The 18561-nt window shown below is 45.0% G+C and overlaps 1 protein-coding gene across 12 annotated transcripts in view; it reads left to right on the top strand.

Moving 5' to 3' along the window:
* LOC110523357 (F-BAR domain only protein 2) overlaps positions 1-18561 on the top strand; it is a 79733-nt gene that overhangs the window by 24426 nt on the left and 36746 nt on the right. For all 12 annotated transcript variants that reach the window (XM_036976969.1, XM_036976974.1, XM_036976975.1 and 9 more), the window contains exons 2-7: positions 4290-4381; positions 10240-10314; positions 10471-10612; positions 11408-11560; positions 12300-12404; positions 14067-14165. In XM_036976969.1, the coding sequence (XP_036832864.1) occupies positions 4290-4381; positions 10240-10314; positions 10471-10612; positions 11408-11560; positions 12300-12404; positions 14067-14165 (666 nt within the window). The remainder of the gene's footprint in view (positions 1-4289; positions 4382-10239; positions 10315-10470; positions 10613-11407; positions 11561-12299; positions 12405-14066; positions 14166-18561) is intronic.

Genomic DNA, 18561 nt, shown 5'->3' on the forward strand with positions numbered 1-18561 from the left:
TGGCACCAAACGAGATAGGTCTCTGGTGATGGGCTGAGGGTGGTCTCTGGTGATGGGCTGAGGGTGGGATTAAAGAGTTTATATTCAGTCATGTATTATTATGTGATTTCATTATATAAAATCATCATAAAAGTATGAAAGTATGTATGGAATATGTAAAATGTATACACAACCATTCCAAAGTTTGGAGTCACTTAGAAATTCCCTTGTTTTTGAAAGAAAATCACTTTTTTTTTTGTTCAATAAAATAACATCAAATTGATCAGAACTACATTGTAGACATTGTTAATGTTGTATGTGACTACTGTAACTGGAAACGGCTGATTTTTAAAAATAAAATAAAAAAATGGAATATCTAAATAGGTGTACAGAGGCCCATTATCAGCAACCATCACTCCCGTGTTCCAATGGCACCTTGTGTTAGCTAATCCAAGTTTATCATTTTAAAAGGCTAATTGATCATAGAAAACCCTTTTGCAATTATGTTAGCACAGCTGAAAACTGTTGTGCTGGTTTTAAAGAAGCAATACAACTGGCCTTCTGTAGACTAGTTGAGTATCTGGAGCATCAGCATTTGTGGGTTCGATTACAGGCTCAAAATGGCTAGAAACAATTTAAGCCTGTAATCGAACCCACTTTGGTTATCATACTTTGATCTGGTTTCAACCAAATTTCATCAAAAACATAATTTTGACTGTTCATGACCTTTAAGTTACCGCTCCCTCTCTCTCTCCGGCTATCTCTCTCTCCGGCTCCCTCTCTCTCGACTTCCGCTCTCGTTTTCTCTCTCTCTCAGCTCTCTCGGTTCTTGGGAAGCTTTGAGCTCTTTCAATTGGACATTGTGAGCATCTCTCGTCTCACTCCACAGAGGAGTGGATTGATATGCTCGCCCAACCCCTCCACATGTTATCTCTCACTGGGGTGGAGGGCACTGCATTCTTAAACAGGCCACTCACTGCCAGGCCAAGAGTAATGACTGACTGGTCTTGAATTTCACAATGTGTGGTTAGAATATTAATCACTTGGTCAATGAATCTCCAAAGGGTGCATTTCAAGTCAAGAGCCATGTGGCACTTCTAGTACCACTCACTTCTTTATACTGTTCCCTTTTCAACTCTGAGTAGTGATATAACACAGCATGGTTGGTTTTCAGACTCAAAACCACGAAAGCTGTTGTCTTGTATAGAATGTGTCTTTATCTGTTCTTCACAAGTTGCTATGGGGCATTGTACTGGTGGGGTGGAAAAAGCCACAACGCCCAGACCTGTTTCCTGCCTTTTTTATTTTTTTATTTAGCTTTTGTATTGAATTTATTTTATATTGCTGCATTCCAAAAGCACAGAATATTAGCCCTTCCTGTTTGGAGTTGTATTTTGTCTCAGACTCTCTGTCTCTATTCCTCTGTCTGTTTCTCTCACTCCGTCTCTCACTCTCTGCAGCTTCCCTGGTATCTAGTTATTGCAGTCAGTGACTGAGGTCTGTGACAGCCATGGTCTGTACAGTAGTTAGCAGACGGGACAGAATTTGCAGCTGTTAGCCTAGGATAGCCTATGTGATGCATGCTGTGTGAGTCATGTGCTAAAGCTTATGTCACACTATTGATTATAGCCACAGAGTTGAGGCATGGGCTGTGTCTGAAATAGAACCCTATTCCCTATAGTGCAATAGTTTTTGGCAGAGCACTGTGCGGCCCTGGTCAAAAGTAGTGCACTATATAGGGAATAGAGTGCCATTTGGTATTTTTAATTTCGACACAGTCTGGACTGTTTTCTAAATAACCACACTCTGTAATAGGAAGTCTATTCTATACCATTACTGTTCTGTCTGGCTGCAGGAAATGACTTTTCTGCTTTTCCTCTTTCTCTAATTATTTTTTCTTTGCCCTGCAAATATCTATCGTAATTTGCACCAGGCTGTAGGTTCGTTTGGCGTGACCCTCCCCTGACCCCTGACCTCTTGGATGAACCCATGTGTTAAATGAGCACAGCGGGGTGTGATGATGTTGTATGGTACCGATACAAATTGCTGACTGTGGAAGCGACCAGGAAGTGGCTGTGTGGCAGTCACGGGTTGGTTCAGTTGACATGGTGAACCACAGCGTCCTGCCAGGGTTTTGTCCCTTTATTCATCCCGTTGCTATTGTGTATCAAAGCTAGTTTTGTAGGATGTAGCAGTCAGTCATTTGTACTGAAGTTATCATAGTACAGTAATACATTGATTGTTTAATAATACAGTAATAACTATTGATTGTGTTTCATAGTACAGTAATAACTATGGATTGTGTTTCATAGTACAGTAATAACTATGGATTGTGTTTCATAGTACAGTAATAACTATGGATTGTGTAATTTATTCATGTAAGAGGAACATTTGGTATTTGTTGGCTTGTGATCTCTGTTTCCAGGGCCACATGCTAAAGAGGAAGTCAAAGGTTGAGTAGTTGTGGAATTAGTTTCCTGAGTTTCCCTTGAGTAGGCCTGATAAACCAGGTTGGAACCAGGTCAGTTACTATGCGCTTGCTCATTTCTTCCCCCTGTTGGACATACCTAGGCTCTGCCACAGGGCAGCCCTTTGCTGCTGGAGGAAGTAGCCTCTAGGTATCAGCATGCTTCAGTTGGGCTGGAACTTGGCTAGGCCAACCAAACGAGTGTGCTCGTATACACCCTTAAAATACCTTTGCTTGAAAAACGAGAATAGTACTGTTTGTCCATTTTGGGATGCTGTAGCCAGTATACATTTACTCAAAATAATCAGAATTAATCAAATATAACAAGAAATCTCTCATTAATTTTGGCGTTTTTACAGATGAGTTCTTAGGCGTGCAATTTTACATCTAAGATTTGGTGCAGTATTTCTCAATGAAAAAACTGTGCATGAAAACAAATCGGGCTTGTGTGCCCGGACAGCAGAAGTCCAAAACGAACAAAAACGTCACAAAATGTCGTCATAATATATGCAAAAATTCTTCTGAACTGTTTCTGGTGGGAAGCATGCGGACACCTAAACTGATCTTAGGTCAGTTTTGTGTTTGACCTCAATGTGTAGGAGTCAGATCAGGGCACTGTAAGGTATTCCTCAAACAACCTTTGAACTTCCCTAACGCATAGCCTACGATTCAAACAGAGAGCCTGAGGTCAGGAAAACGAGTCTGAGTACCAGTCTGTTTAGCTATCATTCCACTCCTGGCCATTCCTGTCATATTAAACAACTTTGGCATGACAAGGAGAACAAGGAGTGGAATGTGTGCTAAAGAGACTGGTACAGAAAAGCTGCTGTTTGTATTGTGGTTTGGTAAAGTTTGTGTATTTTGGCTCTGAAGTTTGTTGTGTATGTTGTCTCAGTGAAGTTAATATTTCTAAGGAAGGAGGTGAAGAGTAACAATCTAGTCTCAGTTCCAGTTTCTGTAGAACTAGGACAAGGAGGGATGTGGAACTCAACTCGAGATGAGCTCAACAGTTGAAGAGAAGCAACCTCTGGGAAGGGGCCAGAGGACTTAGGCAGGCTTGACAATACCAGTAATAGGAACAGACTGAGTTCCTGCCTAGCAACAGAGAACGAATGTTTATCTTGGACATGCAAGGAGGTGACTGCCTAGTCAGAAGGTATAAATATGTGCTTGTATGTTGTGCTTGCAGCTGAGGCACCCAGTGGGTTGAATAAACTTGGTTTGGGTTTTTACTTAGGTTCTGAACAAACAAACACTAGCCAAACTTCAGACAGTTTTACACATGTCCATGGCATATGAATTATTGAGTGGTGGGTGGTGTATGCATTTTGTTTAACCCACTGTTGCAACTGGACACCAATCCAGAGTAGTGATGGTTACTGCCACACAAACACACAGAATAGTGGTCTATAGTCAGTACTGTCACAATCTACACAGTCTCTGACTGTTGAAGACCCATCTTCAACCTGCTCCATTAATGTTATTCAGGACATTCTGAGTTGTATAGGGATTGTAGAACTGTTCCAGGGAGCATAGAACCATATAGAGACCGTTGAAACCGTTTTAGGTAGCATAAAACCACATAGGGACCACAGAGAGCATAGAACCGTACATGGATTGTTAGAACCATTGTAGGGACCATAGAAACGTATAGGGAGCATTGTAGAACCTAAACACTATGGCCAGGATGACTATGGTGGACCAGTCGAGGCTGTTGGCGATGCAGACCTTGAGGAGGCTCATAGTGGAGAAGGCCAGGGCAGTAAAGCATGAAGGAAACACTTTCATCCTCGACCGGTTTTTCAGTTGACTAGGCTAATCATCTCTTCTTTTTTCCCCTCAGGGTGAAAAAAACAATGGATTTGATGTTCTCTACCACAACATGAAGCATGGTCAAATCTCCTCCAAGGAACTTACGGAGTTCATCAGAGAAAGGTAAGTTGTTGGTAGCCTGGATCTGTTTGTGCTGTGTCATGTGCTAACAATTATGTTTGTAACCAGGCAATGCCATTTGGTGTTTCCTTAGTTAAACCTCCACTCACCCTTGTTTTGAGGGTTCCGTTTAACCCAACGCTGTTCTCATCATAGAGGTGAATTCGAGACTTACTTTAAAAGTTACTCAACACCAATTTTTCTGGTTAACCTAAAAGTTGACCTTCCATTAAAGGTCATGCACAGTCAAATTGGGTCAGGTGTGGAGGATGCCAGCTGATGGTACAATCGATAAAGTGACACATGCTGGCTCATTGGTAAAGCCCAATGTGAAAATGCCTTGCTTCCCCTTCTGTCAAACCACCACACTTCACAGTAGGGATGGTATTGGCCAGGTAAAGACCAGTGCCTGGTTTCCACCAGTCGTGACCCTTGACATTCAGGCCAAAGAGTTCAATCTTGGTTTCATCAGACCAGAGAATCTTGTTTCTCATGGTCTGAGAGTACTTTAGGTGCCTTTTGGCAAACTCCAAGCGGGCTGTCATGTGCCTTTTACTGTGGAGTGGCTTCCGTCTGGCCACTCTACCATAAAGGTCTGATTGGTAGAGTGCTGCAGAGATGGTTGTCTTCTGGAAGATTCTCCCATCTACACAGAGGAACTCTGGACCTCTGTCCGAGTGACTGTCGGGTTGTTGGTCACCTCCCTGATCAAGGCCCTTCTCACCCGATTGCTCAGTGTGGCCCGAGTGGCCAGTGCTAGGAAGAGTCTTGGTGGTTCCAGACTTCCATTTAGGAATGATGGAGGTCACTTTGTCCTTGGGGACTTCAATGCTGCATAAGTGTTTTGGTAACCTTTTGACACAATCCTGTCTATGGAGCTCTATGGAGAATTCCTTTGATCTCATGGCTTGGTTTTTGCCGTGACATGCATTGTCAACTGTGGGACCTTATATAGACAGGTGTGTTGCTTTCCAAATCATGTCCAATCAATTGAATTTTACCACAGGTAGACTCCAATGAAGTTGTAGAAACATCTCAAGGATGATCAATGGAAACAGGATGCACCTGAGCTCAATGTCTAGTCTCATAGCAAAGGGTGTGAATACTTATGTTAGTAAGGTATTTCTGTTTATTTTCTACACTTTTTGTTGCTTTGTCTTTATGGGGTTTTGAATGTAGATTGAGGCATTTTTTAAAATGTTATTTCACAATTTTAGAGTAAGGTTGTAATGTAGCTAATGTGAAGGTCTGAATACTTTCCAAATTCACTCCACAGTATAAAGGGAATCCTTATTTGCCTACCAATCAATGGTCTCCCACGGCATAGGGGTTGGCTCACTGTCTTCCATGCCGATAAGTGTTGCCAATTTAGTCACCTTGTCGCTATATTAAGAACGTTTTCAGACCGCTCCAGTTACTTTTATTGTTTAGTGACAAATTCTACTTTTCAGGCTGCCTTTGGGGAGTTTTGCCACCTAAAGTTTCTGTGATTTTAATAGCATTTAGCAACTTTTCCCACTCAATTCTGCTGCAAATGAGAGTGGGAGTGGGAGAAGTCACAGCAACGGCGCACACACAGGCAGAGAAGCACAAGTCGAGGGGTGTAAGGCGGATGAGGGGGCGAAAATGCTATATATCTCTCTGTGTTTTGAGGATACAGTATCTGGTCTGTAACTGATTGATTGATCTGTTTTGCTCTTCTCAGCTGTATAACTTAGCAAGCTAGTTACAGTAGCACTCACAGCTAGAATTGAAGATAGCTAAGCTAACTAGCACTCCCAGCACACCCAGATTTGAAGACAGGAAGGCTACATCCAGACATAGTATGTGCTTATCAAATCACCAGTTGGCAACCCATCCCTTATGGGATTAATTAACACATAACAAACATTACAATAATTCACTATGGTAATTGAGTGTTAAAATTCTGAATCATGATGTTAAATTTGATACATTTGTCGATCTCTTTTTTTTTTTTTTATGATTTCTTTTTTAACCTTTATTTAACTAGGCAAGTCAGTTAAGAACAAATTCGTATTTACAATGACGGCCTACCAAAAGGCAAAAGACCTCCTGCGGGGACGGGGGCTCTCCAGCCATAGACCGGGAATCAGGTTCATGCTGAACGGCCTACAAGTAAACACAGGAGTATGTGACGGGGCAATTATGAGCGTGTCAATCAGAGATCATTATAATATTGCACATTTAACATGCTGATAGAAATTAGGTAAAACTGATGAGTTTCCCTGCATTAAAGTCCCCGGCCACTAGGAGCGCCCCCTCTGGATGAGCGTTTTCCTGTTTGCTTATGGCGGAATAAAGCTCATTGAGTGCGGTCTGCGGTGGTAGAAAAAATATAGATGTAAACTCTCTTGGTCAATAGTGCGGTCTACAGCTTATTATGAGAGACACTACCTCAGGTGAGGTAAAACCTTGAGATTTCCTAAGATTTCGTGCACCTGCTGTTTACAAATATGCATATGCCACCGCCCCTTGTCTTACCAGAGGCCACTGTTCTATCCTGCCGAAAAATCTTAAAACCAGCCAGCTGTATGTTAATCATGTCGTTGTTCAGCCACGACTCATAGAAACATAAGATACAGTTTTTTAATGTCCCGTTGGTAGGATATACATGCTCGTAGTTCATCTATTTTATTATCGAGTGATTGTACGTTGTCTAATAGGACCGATGGTAAGAGTAGATTACCCACTCGGCGATGGATCCTTACAAGGCACCTGGACCCTCGTCCACGATATCGCTGTCTTTTCCTCCTGCAAATGATGGGGTTGAGGGCCTTGTCAGGTGTCTGGAGCAAATCTTTCCCGTCAGACTCGTTGAAGAAGAATTCCTCCAGTACGGGGTGAGTTATCGCTGCCCTGATATCAAGAAGCAATGTTTGGTCATAAGACCAGAGAGAGACATTATATACAAAATAAGTTACAAATAACACAAAAAAACATGCACAATTGATTATGGGATCGTAAAACGGCAGCCATCTCCTTCGCCGCAATTATTATACCAGGAGCCAACAGTTTGATTAATCCAACCTAAGGAAATCCTGTCCTCTTTCAGCCCTTCTTAACAGAGAGAATTAACTGTGGAACGAGCATGTGGTGTAGCCTACTCTCCCAGGCTTAGGCCTGATTAGCACACCTGAACACTCCATAGACTGTAAAACTCCTTGGCAGTAGACTGCATACCTGTAGCCTCTCAGCCATAATAAGGAGCTTAATCATACCTCCTTTAGAATTCCTCTCACGCCTTGATGTCTTTCATTGTGTTTGAGGTCTATTTTTGTAACCTCGTCTGCTCAAGGTCTCCTGTTGGAATTCAGGATGGGCTGGCCCACACAAAAATGTGCTCATCACTCAAACAGACACTGCATTTACCACACTATGCTTTGCCACAGACTGTAAATATTAGGCTACCACACAAACAGTAACGTTTCCACAGCTTGCAGTTTGCTTTGACACTGTGGGTAAGGAAGCTCCTGTTAGTGGAGGCGTAGACTTGTCCTATAGCGTATTTTTTTCCAGTCTGTGGTGTAGATGGGTCACAGGTAGCTTACTAGCTTACATCTCAGGGTTAGGCCTATATCGTTACTGTTCGCTGTAACTGACACTCAACTTGCACACCTACCTACCCATCAGAGGCGCAGCGGTCTAACGCACTGCATCTCAGTGCTAGAGGCGTCACTACAGACCTGGTTCGATTCCAGGCTGTATCACAACAGGCCGTGATTGGGAGTCCCATAGGGCAGTGCACCATTGGCCTAGCGGTTGCCGGGGTTGGCCATCATTGTAATTAATAATTTGTTCTTAACTAACTTGCCAAGTTAAATAAATGTTCAATAAAATGTAAAAAATCTGAATCTCTGTTCCCATGGTTTTCTGTGTCCCTTTTGAGGAAGTCTCTCATACCGCAGAAACGTTGCATTGTGGCTCCCTCTGGTGGCCAGAAACGGACCATGCACCTACAGTACTGTACCATGTGTTTTATATAGGCCTAATGTAACACACAGCCAATATTCGTCCTGCAGGCAGTTGTTCACTAGCATCTATATAAGTCAAATAGAAATAGATTTGAGCTGCGTTTCGTCTGTAACGTTGAATCTGTGAGTGTTTTGAGTGTGAAGCGGAGCAGGCAGGTCTGTGTTAGTTAGGAGAGGAGAGCTGTCTCGGCCCAGAGTGTATTTACACACTTGGAGAGCTTTTACTCTCTGGAGTTATGGCTGTGTGTGTGTGTGTGTGTGTGTGTGTGTGTGTTCAGGGGGAGAAGCCTATTGGCCGAATGAACCACGTCACCTGTTCATAAATGTGCATATACCAATGCGAATCCTTATTTGCCTTTAGTTGTGGTTTTGGGAACTGGACGATGTAATTTTCCTGTGATGAGGGTGTTACAAATGATGATGACAAACCATGGTAACTTGCCATGGTAACCTGTCAAGAAGAACTTATACAAACCTTTGGTAGAGTTCCGCTGCATCTACACTGATATCAGTTAGTAAAGTGAGCTAGAACCCATGTGTACATGTAAGTTACACTGATAGAACCCATGTGTACATGTAAGTTACACTGATAGAACCCATGTGTACATGTAAGTTACACTGATAGAACCCATGTGTACATGTAAGTTACACTGATAGAACCCATGTGTACATGTAAGTTACACTGATATCAGTTAGTAAAGTGAGATAGAACCCATGTGTACATGTAAGTTACACTGATATCAGTTAGTAAAGTGAGATAGAACCCATGTGTACATGTAAGTTACACTGATAGAACCCATGTGTACATGTAAGTTACACTGATAGAACCCATGTGTACATGTAAGTTACACTGATAGAACCCATGTGTACATGTAAGTTACACTGATAGAACCCATGTGTACATGTAAGTTACACTGATAGAACCCATGTGTACATGTAAGTTACACTGATAGAACCCATGTGTACATGTAAGTTACACTGATATCAGTTAGTAAAGTGAGATTGTGCGTTCATTCTGTATTTGATTGTGCTTGTGCCTCCCTGTGAATGCGTGAGTGTGTGTGCTTGCCCCTGGTTGTCCCTGCCTGACCCTCCTGTGGTGACCTGACTGACTGCAGTGGGAGGTTAAGTAAATCATATGCATTATTCAGGCCTCCACTAAAACAGTGTTTTAAGATTTTACTTCTGTCACTTCCATGCAGGAGAATGTGGGGATGACGAGGGATGGGATGGCGAGGGATGACGAGTGATGGGATGGCGAGGGATGACGAGTGATGGGATGGCGAGGGATGACGAGTGATGGGATGACGAGGGATGACGAGTGATGGGATGACGAGTGATGGGATGACGAGTGATGGGATGACGGGGGATGGGATGACGAGGGATGGGATGACGAGGGATGGGATGACGAGGGATGGGATGACGAGGGATGGGATGACAAGGGATGGGAAGGAATCTCTTCTCTGTGCTTCGACATTACACTAAATGGGAGACCTTGATGAACAGAGCTCTCCACTTGGTTGGGCTTTGCTTTGACTAATACTCAAACGTTTATGTTCCAAGTGTTTGTGAGTGTTCAGTGGGTGTGGAGTTGTCTTGGGCCTTGACTTACATGTATAGTACTTGTTGTAAACACTCAATGGAACCCCTTCCAACCGGTAGATGATTTGAGGGTTTTAGTGCTGTGTTGATGGATTTATTATGGTTGACCTGATTCACTAGAGGAAAGTTGAATCACAAATGTCCCTCGTCAAAAGTAGTGTGCTATATAGAGAATAGGGTGTCATTTGGAATGCATAATGAATGAGGTTACTGATTCAATAGGTAAAAATTATTAAGGTAATGACGTTCTGTGCTTTGACCCTCTAGGGCTACCATAGAAGAGGTCTATGCCAGGTCAATGACCAAACTTGCCAAGTCAGCTGGCAACTTCTCTCAGCTCGGGTAAGACACACACACACACACACACACACACACGCTCGTGCGTCAGGTGAAAAGAGAAGTTTGTGTCCCATATCAACCCTCCCTATTTAATGATAAGACCAGTCTTCACAGAATGAATGATCTACTGATCTCCAGTTAATAAAGTCTGTGCTGCAGGACGTTTGCCCCGGTGTGGGATGTGTTTAAGACGTCCACAGAGAAGCTGGCCAGCTGCCACCTGGAGCTGGTGAGGAAGCTACAGGAGCTTATCAAAGACGTGCAGAAGTACGTGGATGACCAGGCCAAGGCCCACAAAAAGGTGCGGGACGGAGAACCAGACACCACACATCACATTGTTTCCTTATAACAAGCCCCACAAACAGCCCGGCAGGCAGAATCACACAACACAACACGCCACTTTGTTCCTGTAGGCATTACATTTGACATTTGAGTTATTTAGCAGATCCTCTTATCCAGAGCGACTTACAAGAGCCATTAGGGTTAAGTACCTCGCTCAATGGCACATCGACAGATTTTTCACCGTCAGCTCGGGGATTCCAACCAGCGTCATTTTGGTTACTGGCCAAACACTCTTAACCACTAGGTTACCTGCTGCATCAACTAGTCTGTCCTTGCTGGTGTCTGTGCTCTGCCTGTGTAGGCTGCTGCTAGTGATAACCTATATATATACCCTCTGGAGCTCAATAAAGTAGACTTCTTTCAGTCACTGCTATGGGGAAGAGTTTCTGTAGAGTGATTCTACTGATGGATTCTGGCGAGAATGTGTGTGTTCTCTATCCTGCCTGCAGTAACCAGCGGAGCCTCACCTCCTATGGCATGTATGTGTCAGCAGGTCTAACTAACCAAACACTACCTGGGAATTAGAGTTGGGTTTGAGCTTTCAGCATAACAAAAAACGCTTCCACACAACACTGTCTCACTCACTCACACTTACACACACACACACACACACCTACACACAGCTAAGCTACTTTCTACCATTATAATGATCTTTGCTTCCATTTAGTGGTTTTAAATCATGGGCTTTTCATACAAGGACAGTAAAATGAATGTGTTTGTTTCAATGGTTGCTGTCTTCCTCTGTCCTACTCAGACCAAGGAGGAGGTGGCGTCCACACTGGAATCAGTCCAGACCATACAGACCACCGGAGTAGCCTTACAGAAGTCCAAGGAGAATTACAACGCCAAAACTGTGGAGCAGGAGAGACTCCGCAAGGAGGGAGCAACACAGAGAGATGTGGACAAGGTACTGTACACTAGACTAAACTACACTAGGAGAGAGCAACACAGAGAGATGTGGACAAGGTACTGTACACTAGACTAAACTACACTAGGAGAGAGCAACACAGAGAGATGTGGACAAGGTACTGTACACTAGACTAAACTACACTAGGAGAGAGCAACACAGAGAGATGTGGACAAGGTACTGTACACTAGACTAAACTACACTAGGAGAGAGCAACACAGAGAGATGTGGACAAGGTACTGTACACTAAACTACACTAGGAGAGAGCAACACAGAGATGTGGACAAGGTACTGTACACTAGACTAAACTACACTAGGAGAGAGCAACACAGAGATGTGGACAAGGTACTGTACACTAGACTAAACTACACTAGGAGAGAGCAACACAGAGAGATGTGGACAAGGTACTGTACACTAGACTAAACTACACTAGGAGAGAGCAACACAGAGAGATGTGAGGTGGGAGATCACAGGTACAGCTGTAGATGACCTATCACTATCCCGTTCTCTATCTCCATATCTTACCACCCATATCACCTGTCTGTCATTACGTAGATGAGTAGTAGTACTTCATGCCAGAATAAATGTATATTTTTTCCTCAATCTGTTTCTGAATCACATGGGTGTCTGCTCGGGTGAGATCTGGTGCTCCATAGAGGACTGTGTGACTGAGGCTGATGGTGACACGTGAAAACAGATGGCCATTTTCCTGTTGTCTGTCTGTCTCTGATCTCTGCAGGCTGGAGTGAAGGCCAAGAAAGCCACGGAAACCTACAAGGGCTTTGTGGAAAAATATGCCACAGCCAAGTCCGAGTTTGAACAGAAGATGGCTGAAACTGCACAGGTGTGGGTTTGTGTGTTGGTATTCCATCCACTTTCTAGTACCACAGGACAATGTGTTTCTGTGTTGGTATTCCATCCACTTTCTAGTACCACAGGACAATGTGTTTCTGTGTTGGTATTCCATCCACTTTCTAGTACCACAGGACAATGTGTTTCTGTGTTGGTATTCCATCCACTTTCTAGTACCACAGGACAATGTGTTTCTGTGTTGGTATTCCATCCACTTTCTAGTACCACAGGACAATGTGTTTCTGTGTTGGTATTCCATCCACTTTCTAGTACCACAGGACAATGTGTTTCTGTGTTGGTATTCCATCCACTTTCTAGTACCACAGGACAATGTGTTTCTAGCTTTGTGTGCATGTTTTAAGGCTCTTGTGTGTGCGTGTTTACTGCTCAGTATTCCATGCTGTGTGTGTTCTGTGCTCGGCATCGTCTCAGCTTGTGTTATTTCCTCACCAACGGAATCATTGTGGAAAACTCTGATTGGAACCATCTGAACGACTGATTAGATAAACTCTAAATGCAAATCAGACAACAGAATTTGACCGTTCGTATCCTGCACTGTAGCGAGCCACACGGACAAACTGGTTTGAGTTAGGATTTTCTGTTTTCCCCCAGAGACAACAGCAGTCTATGGCTCCTCTCAAATTCAGCATATGTGAACATGAGTTTTAAACATGGCACGGGTGCACGTGTCTTCTGTGAAATCACTTGTGTGTGTTTCAAGTTTGTGTATTGGCCTGGCGGTTGGCCTGGCGGTTGGCCTGGCGGTTGGCCGGGCGGTTGGCCTGGCGGTTGGCCTGGCGGTTGGCTGATGTGAATGTTGGGGTTTACGCAAGTGTGCTCGCCTGTGAATGTACTCTGTGTGTCTCGTGTTTGAGTGTGTACACTAGCTGTGGTAGTGTTTGTTGGAGCAATCATGGATGTTTGTGTGTAAGAGATTGCCTATATCCGTGTGTGTGTGTGTGTTTATGCAGTCAGTCACACTCCTCTTCCTCTCTATCCACGCTGTGATTTTCCAGCTTGTGATTATTTATAGTCCTTCTCCTTGGTTTACCCAAAACTCTCCCCAGCCAAGGCCAGCCTTGGATGGGAGTAAACATCATCGTTTAGAGCCCAGACACACACACACAGACCGCTCCAGAGCCCAGAGATGAGCCCTGTTCTGTGTATCTCATGGCTGGCCCACCCTGGATAATTAGCACCTTGTGCTGCAGTGGGATCTGTGTGCTGGTGTGCCTTCGTTTCTAGACCACCCAAATAGAGACGACACACAGGAAGGAAGTGGTTAGGGCACAAAGGAGAAGTTTTTCTCTTTTAGGGAAATGTATACATGTGTTTTTATCAATCCAAGACGGATCTTTCCGCCCAGTGTTTCTCCTACATCGGACACGGTGCACATGTTCTGTTGTACACATTGGACTCTCTGAAATCCTTCCCCATGATAGAGCCCAGAGGTTTCCTGGCCTGACCAGAAACTCTTTGTCCTGGTTCAATAGATGACAGCTTATGTCCAGAGTTGTTCCTGATCAGCTCAGGGAAAACTCCAGGTCCTAAGTCTACTACTGGCATATTTGTTTTGCTCTGGTTAATGTCTCCTCAGGGGAAATGGATTATGTGCTGCATATGTACTCCTGTATGTTTTCTCTCTGTGTTCCAGAAGTTTCAGGACATCGAGGAGAGCCACATCGTCCACATGAAGGATATAATTCAGTCATACACACAGTCTGTTGACGAGACGCACGTTCAGATCGGAGAGGTGAGTCGGCACACACACACTGCACGAATGCACACGCAGACGCTCACACACGCGCACACACACACTGCACGAATGCACACGCAGACGCTCACACACGCACACACACACTGCACGAATGCACACGCAGACGCGCACACACACACACACACACACACACACACACACACACACACACACACACACACACACACACTGCACGAATGCACACACAGACGCTCACACACTGCACGAATGCACACGCAGACGCTCACACGCGCACGCACACACACACACACATGGGGTGGGGCGTGTGTCCTGTCCCAGTGCTCAGTGGGTTCACTGTGTGTCAGATGAATTAGTGTAGTCTTTGATCACTCTAATAGTTTCACTGAGAACCAGGAAGCCTTCCATTCAGCCGTTTATAGCAACCAATTAAAAACTGATCAAAACTCCCTCTCGACCAATCGAAAACACCTTCAACATACAATCAGAGGCACAGCATGCCAACTGACTAGGCATCTCGCTCTGTGTGGATATGTTACTGGACTTTACTATGTTCTGCTGTACATAACTCACTGATCATTACAATGTTCATCTTCCCACTTCCATCATTATATTATCACTTTTTTTTTTTTTTTTTACATCTTCAGTATATATAGATATTGTTCTCTCATAGATATTGTTCTGTTACAAATATTCTAGATGTTCTAGATGTTTTACTACATGACAGAATAGACAATGAAAAAGAAACTCTGCTCCACTGTGTGTAGTTGCTGCTGCAGTCCCAGCAGTGTCCACAGGGGGAGCCACAGCCCCACTCTCTGCTCTAAAGCTCCAGTGTTACCATGCATCTGAACAGGAGAAAGACCTCACTGCCTGTCTCTGTCTCAAATGGTACCCTATTTCCTACAATATGCCCTGGTTTTGACCAGGACCCATAGGGCTCTCTATAGGGAATAGGGTTCCATTTGGGACGCATCCTATGGTTTAGTGTTAGCCTGGCTGGGCTTTAGTAAAATAGAGCCTAAAGGTGGGTGAGTGCTCTCCCAAACAGCTGGCAAAGTGTGCGCAGGAAGCCCACGTAGTGATGAATACCCTTTTAAACCAGGCTGTGTGAGCAAGCGAGCACCATGCCAAGTAGTAGGGAGGGAGGGGTTACACTGCTTCATCAGTTAGACCACAGACACGCAAACTCGGCCCATGCACACACACCGTACACCTAATGTACCAGCACTATAGACTAACAAATATACACACTGTCAATGTACTGTACACACTCCGACATTGCACTGTACACACACTGTCACTTAAAATAATCCATATTGTCCAAGCACATCAACACACTTACATCTGTCTATCCATATCAAATCAAATTTGATTTGTCACATGTACTGAATACAACAGGTAGACCTTACAATACAAATAGTCTGGGTAGCCATATGATTAGCTGTTCAGGAGTCTTATAAGTTGGGGGTAGAAGCTGTTTAGAAGCCTCTTGGATCTAGACTTGGCACTCTGGTACCGCTTACCGTGCGTTAGCAGAGAGAACAATCTATGGCTAGGATGGTTGGAGTCTTTGACAATTTTTAGGGCCTTCATCTGACACCTCCTGGTATAGAGGTCCTGAATGGCAGGAAGCTTGGACCCAGTGATGTACTGGGCCGTACGCACTACCCTCTGTAGTTCCTTGCGGTCAGAGGCCGAGCAGTTCCCATACCAGGCAGTGATGCAACCCGTCAGGATGCTCTCGATGGTGCAGCTGTAAAACCTTTTGAGGATCTGAGGACCCATGCCAAATCTTTTCAGTCTCCTGAGGGAGAATAGGTTTTGTCATGCCCTCTTCACGACTGTCTTGGTGTGCTTGGACCATGTTAGTTTGTTGGTGATGTGGACGCCAAGGAACTTAAAGCTCTCAACCTGCTCCACTACAGCCTCGTCGATGAGAATGGATGCGTGCTCGGTCCTCCTTTTCCTGTAGTCCGCAATCATCTCCTTTGTCTTGATCACGTTGAGGGAGAGGTTGTTCTTGCACCATACTGTCATGTCTCTGACCTCCAACTTATAGGCTGTTTCATCGCTGTCGGTGATCAGGCCTACCACTGTTGGGTCATCAGCAAACTTAATGATGGCGTTGGAGTTGTGCCTGGCCGTGCAGTCATGAGTCAACAGGAAGTACAGGGGGTACAGAGGGGACTGAGCACTCACCTCTGAGGGGCCCCAGTGTTGAGGATCAGCGTGAAGGATGTGTTGTTAGCTACCCTTACCACCTGAGGTGTTGTCCCAGGGTCCTTAGCTTAATGATGAGCTTGGAGGGTACTGTGGTGTTGAACGCTGAGCTGTAGTCAATGAATAGCATTCTCACATAGGTGTTCCTTTTGTTCAGGTGGGAAAGGGCAGTGTTGAGTGCAATAGAGATTGCATCATCTGTAATTTAGCTCGTCTGGTAGGCTCGTGTCACTGGGCATCTCTCGGCTGTGCTTCCCTTTGTAGTCTGTAATAGTTTGCACACCCTGCCACATCCGACGAGCGTCGAAGCCGTGTAGTACGATTCGATCTTAGTCCTGTATTGACACTGCCTGTTTGTTTCATCGGGGGACATACCAGGATTTCTTATAAGCTTCTGGGTTAGTCCTGCTCCTTGAAAGCGGCAGTTCTACCCTTTAGCTCAGTGCGAATGTTGCCTGTAATCCATGGCTTCTGGTTTGGGTATGTACGTACAGTCACTGTGGGGAAGACGTCATCGATGCACTTATTGATGAAGCCAGTGACTGATGTGGCGTACTCGTCAATGCCATCGGAAGAATCCCGGACCATGTTCCAGTCTGTGATAGAAAAACAGTCCTGTAGTTTAGCATCTGCTTCGTCTGACCACTTTTTTATAGCCCGAGTCACTGATACTTCCTGCTTTAATTGTTGCTTGTAAGCAGGAATCAGGAGGAGAGAATTATGGTCAGATTTGCCAAATGGAGGGCGAGGAAGAGCTTTGTACATGTCTCTGTGTGCAGTAAAGGTGGTCTAGAATTGTTTTCCCTCTGGTTGCACATTAACATGCTGATAGAAATTAGGTAAAACTGATTTAAGTTTCCCTGCATTAAAGTCCTCAGCCACTAGGAGCGACACCTCTGGATGAGCGTTTTCCTGTTTTTTTTAATTATTTTTTTATTTCACCTTTATTTAACCAGGTAGGCAAGTTGAGAACAAGTTCTCATTTACAATTGCGACCTGGCCAAGATAAAGCAAAGCAGTTCGACACATACAACGACACAGAGTTACACATGGAGTAAAACAAACATACAGTCAATAATACAGTATAAACAAGTCTATATACAATGATACTATATATAGTATATACAATGTTTGCTTATGGCGGAATACAGCTCATTGAGTGTGGTCTTAGTGCCAGCATCTGACTGTGGTGGTATGTAGACAGCTACGAAAAATACAGATGAAAACTCTCTAGGTAGATAGTGTGGTCTACAGCTTATCATGAGATACTCTACCTCCTGCGAGCAAAACCGTCAAACTGTCTATTCAAACACACACACACACACACATAGATACATTATCCGGCCAGGCAAACACACTGTTTGGCTATTGGGCATTGAAGTGTAGTTTTATGTTAAGCTGGGACTGAGGATGGGCCTGGGGCTGGGTTTAGGTCTGGGTCTAAACAGTGGCTTGGCAGTCTGCATGGCTCTGCCGTTATCTAGTTAGCCTAGCTCTCTTCTCTCTTGTGTTCTTTCTGCTCTAGTCTGGACATGAATGGAAACCACTAAAGACCACAGCATGAGGGAGGAGAGGACATTTAGGGAGAGAGACCTGCGTGGGAGTGAGGGAAGAGAACAGGAGGTATAGAGAGACTGCGTTGGGAGACGGGAGGAAGGCGGGAAAAGAGAGCGAAGGGAGAAAGATGAGGGAAGACTGGGGGGGAGAGAGGGGAGGAAGAGGAGAGGGGGGTGACGGGAGGAAGAGGAGAGGGGGGTGACGGGAGGAAGAGGAGAGGGGGGTGACGGGAGGAAGAGGAGAGGGGGATGACGGGAGGGGGATGACGGGAGGAAGAGGAGAGGGGGATGACGGGAGGAAGAGGGGAGGGGGATGACGGGAGGAAGAGGGGAGGGGGATGACGGGAGGAAGAGGGGAGGGGGATGACGGGAGGAAGAGGGGAGGGGGATGACGGGAGGAAGAGGGGAGGGGGATGACGGGAGGCAGAGGGGAGGGGGATGACGGGAGGCAGAGGGGAGGGGGATGACGGGAGGCAGAGGGGAGGGGGATGACGTGAGGCAGAGGGGGATGACGGGAGGGGGATGACGGGAGGCAGAGGGGAGGGGGAAGACGGGAGCAGGGGGTGGAGAGGGGGGAAAGAGGAGGAACAGGAGGGAGGAGGTATGAAAGGGGTGGCGAGAGGTATGAGAGGGGT

This window comes from Oncorhynchus mykiss, chromosome 5, assembly GCF_013265735.2.
Source record: "Oncorhynchus mykiss isolate Arlee chromosome 5, USDA_OmykA_1.1, whole genome shotgun sequence".
NCBI lineage: Eukaryota > Metazoa > Chordata > Actinopteri > Salmoniformes > Salmonidae > Oncorhynchus > Oncorhynchus mykiss.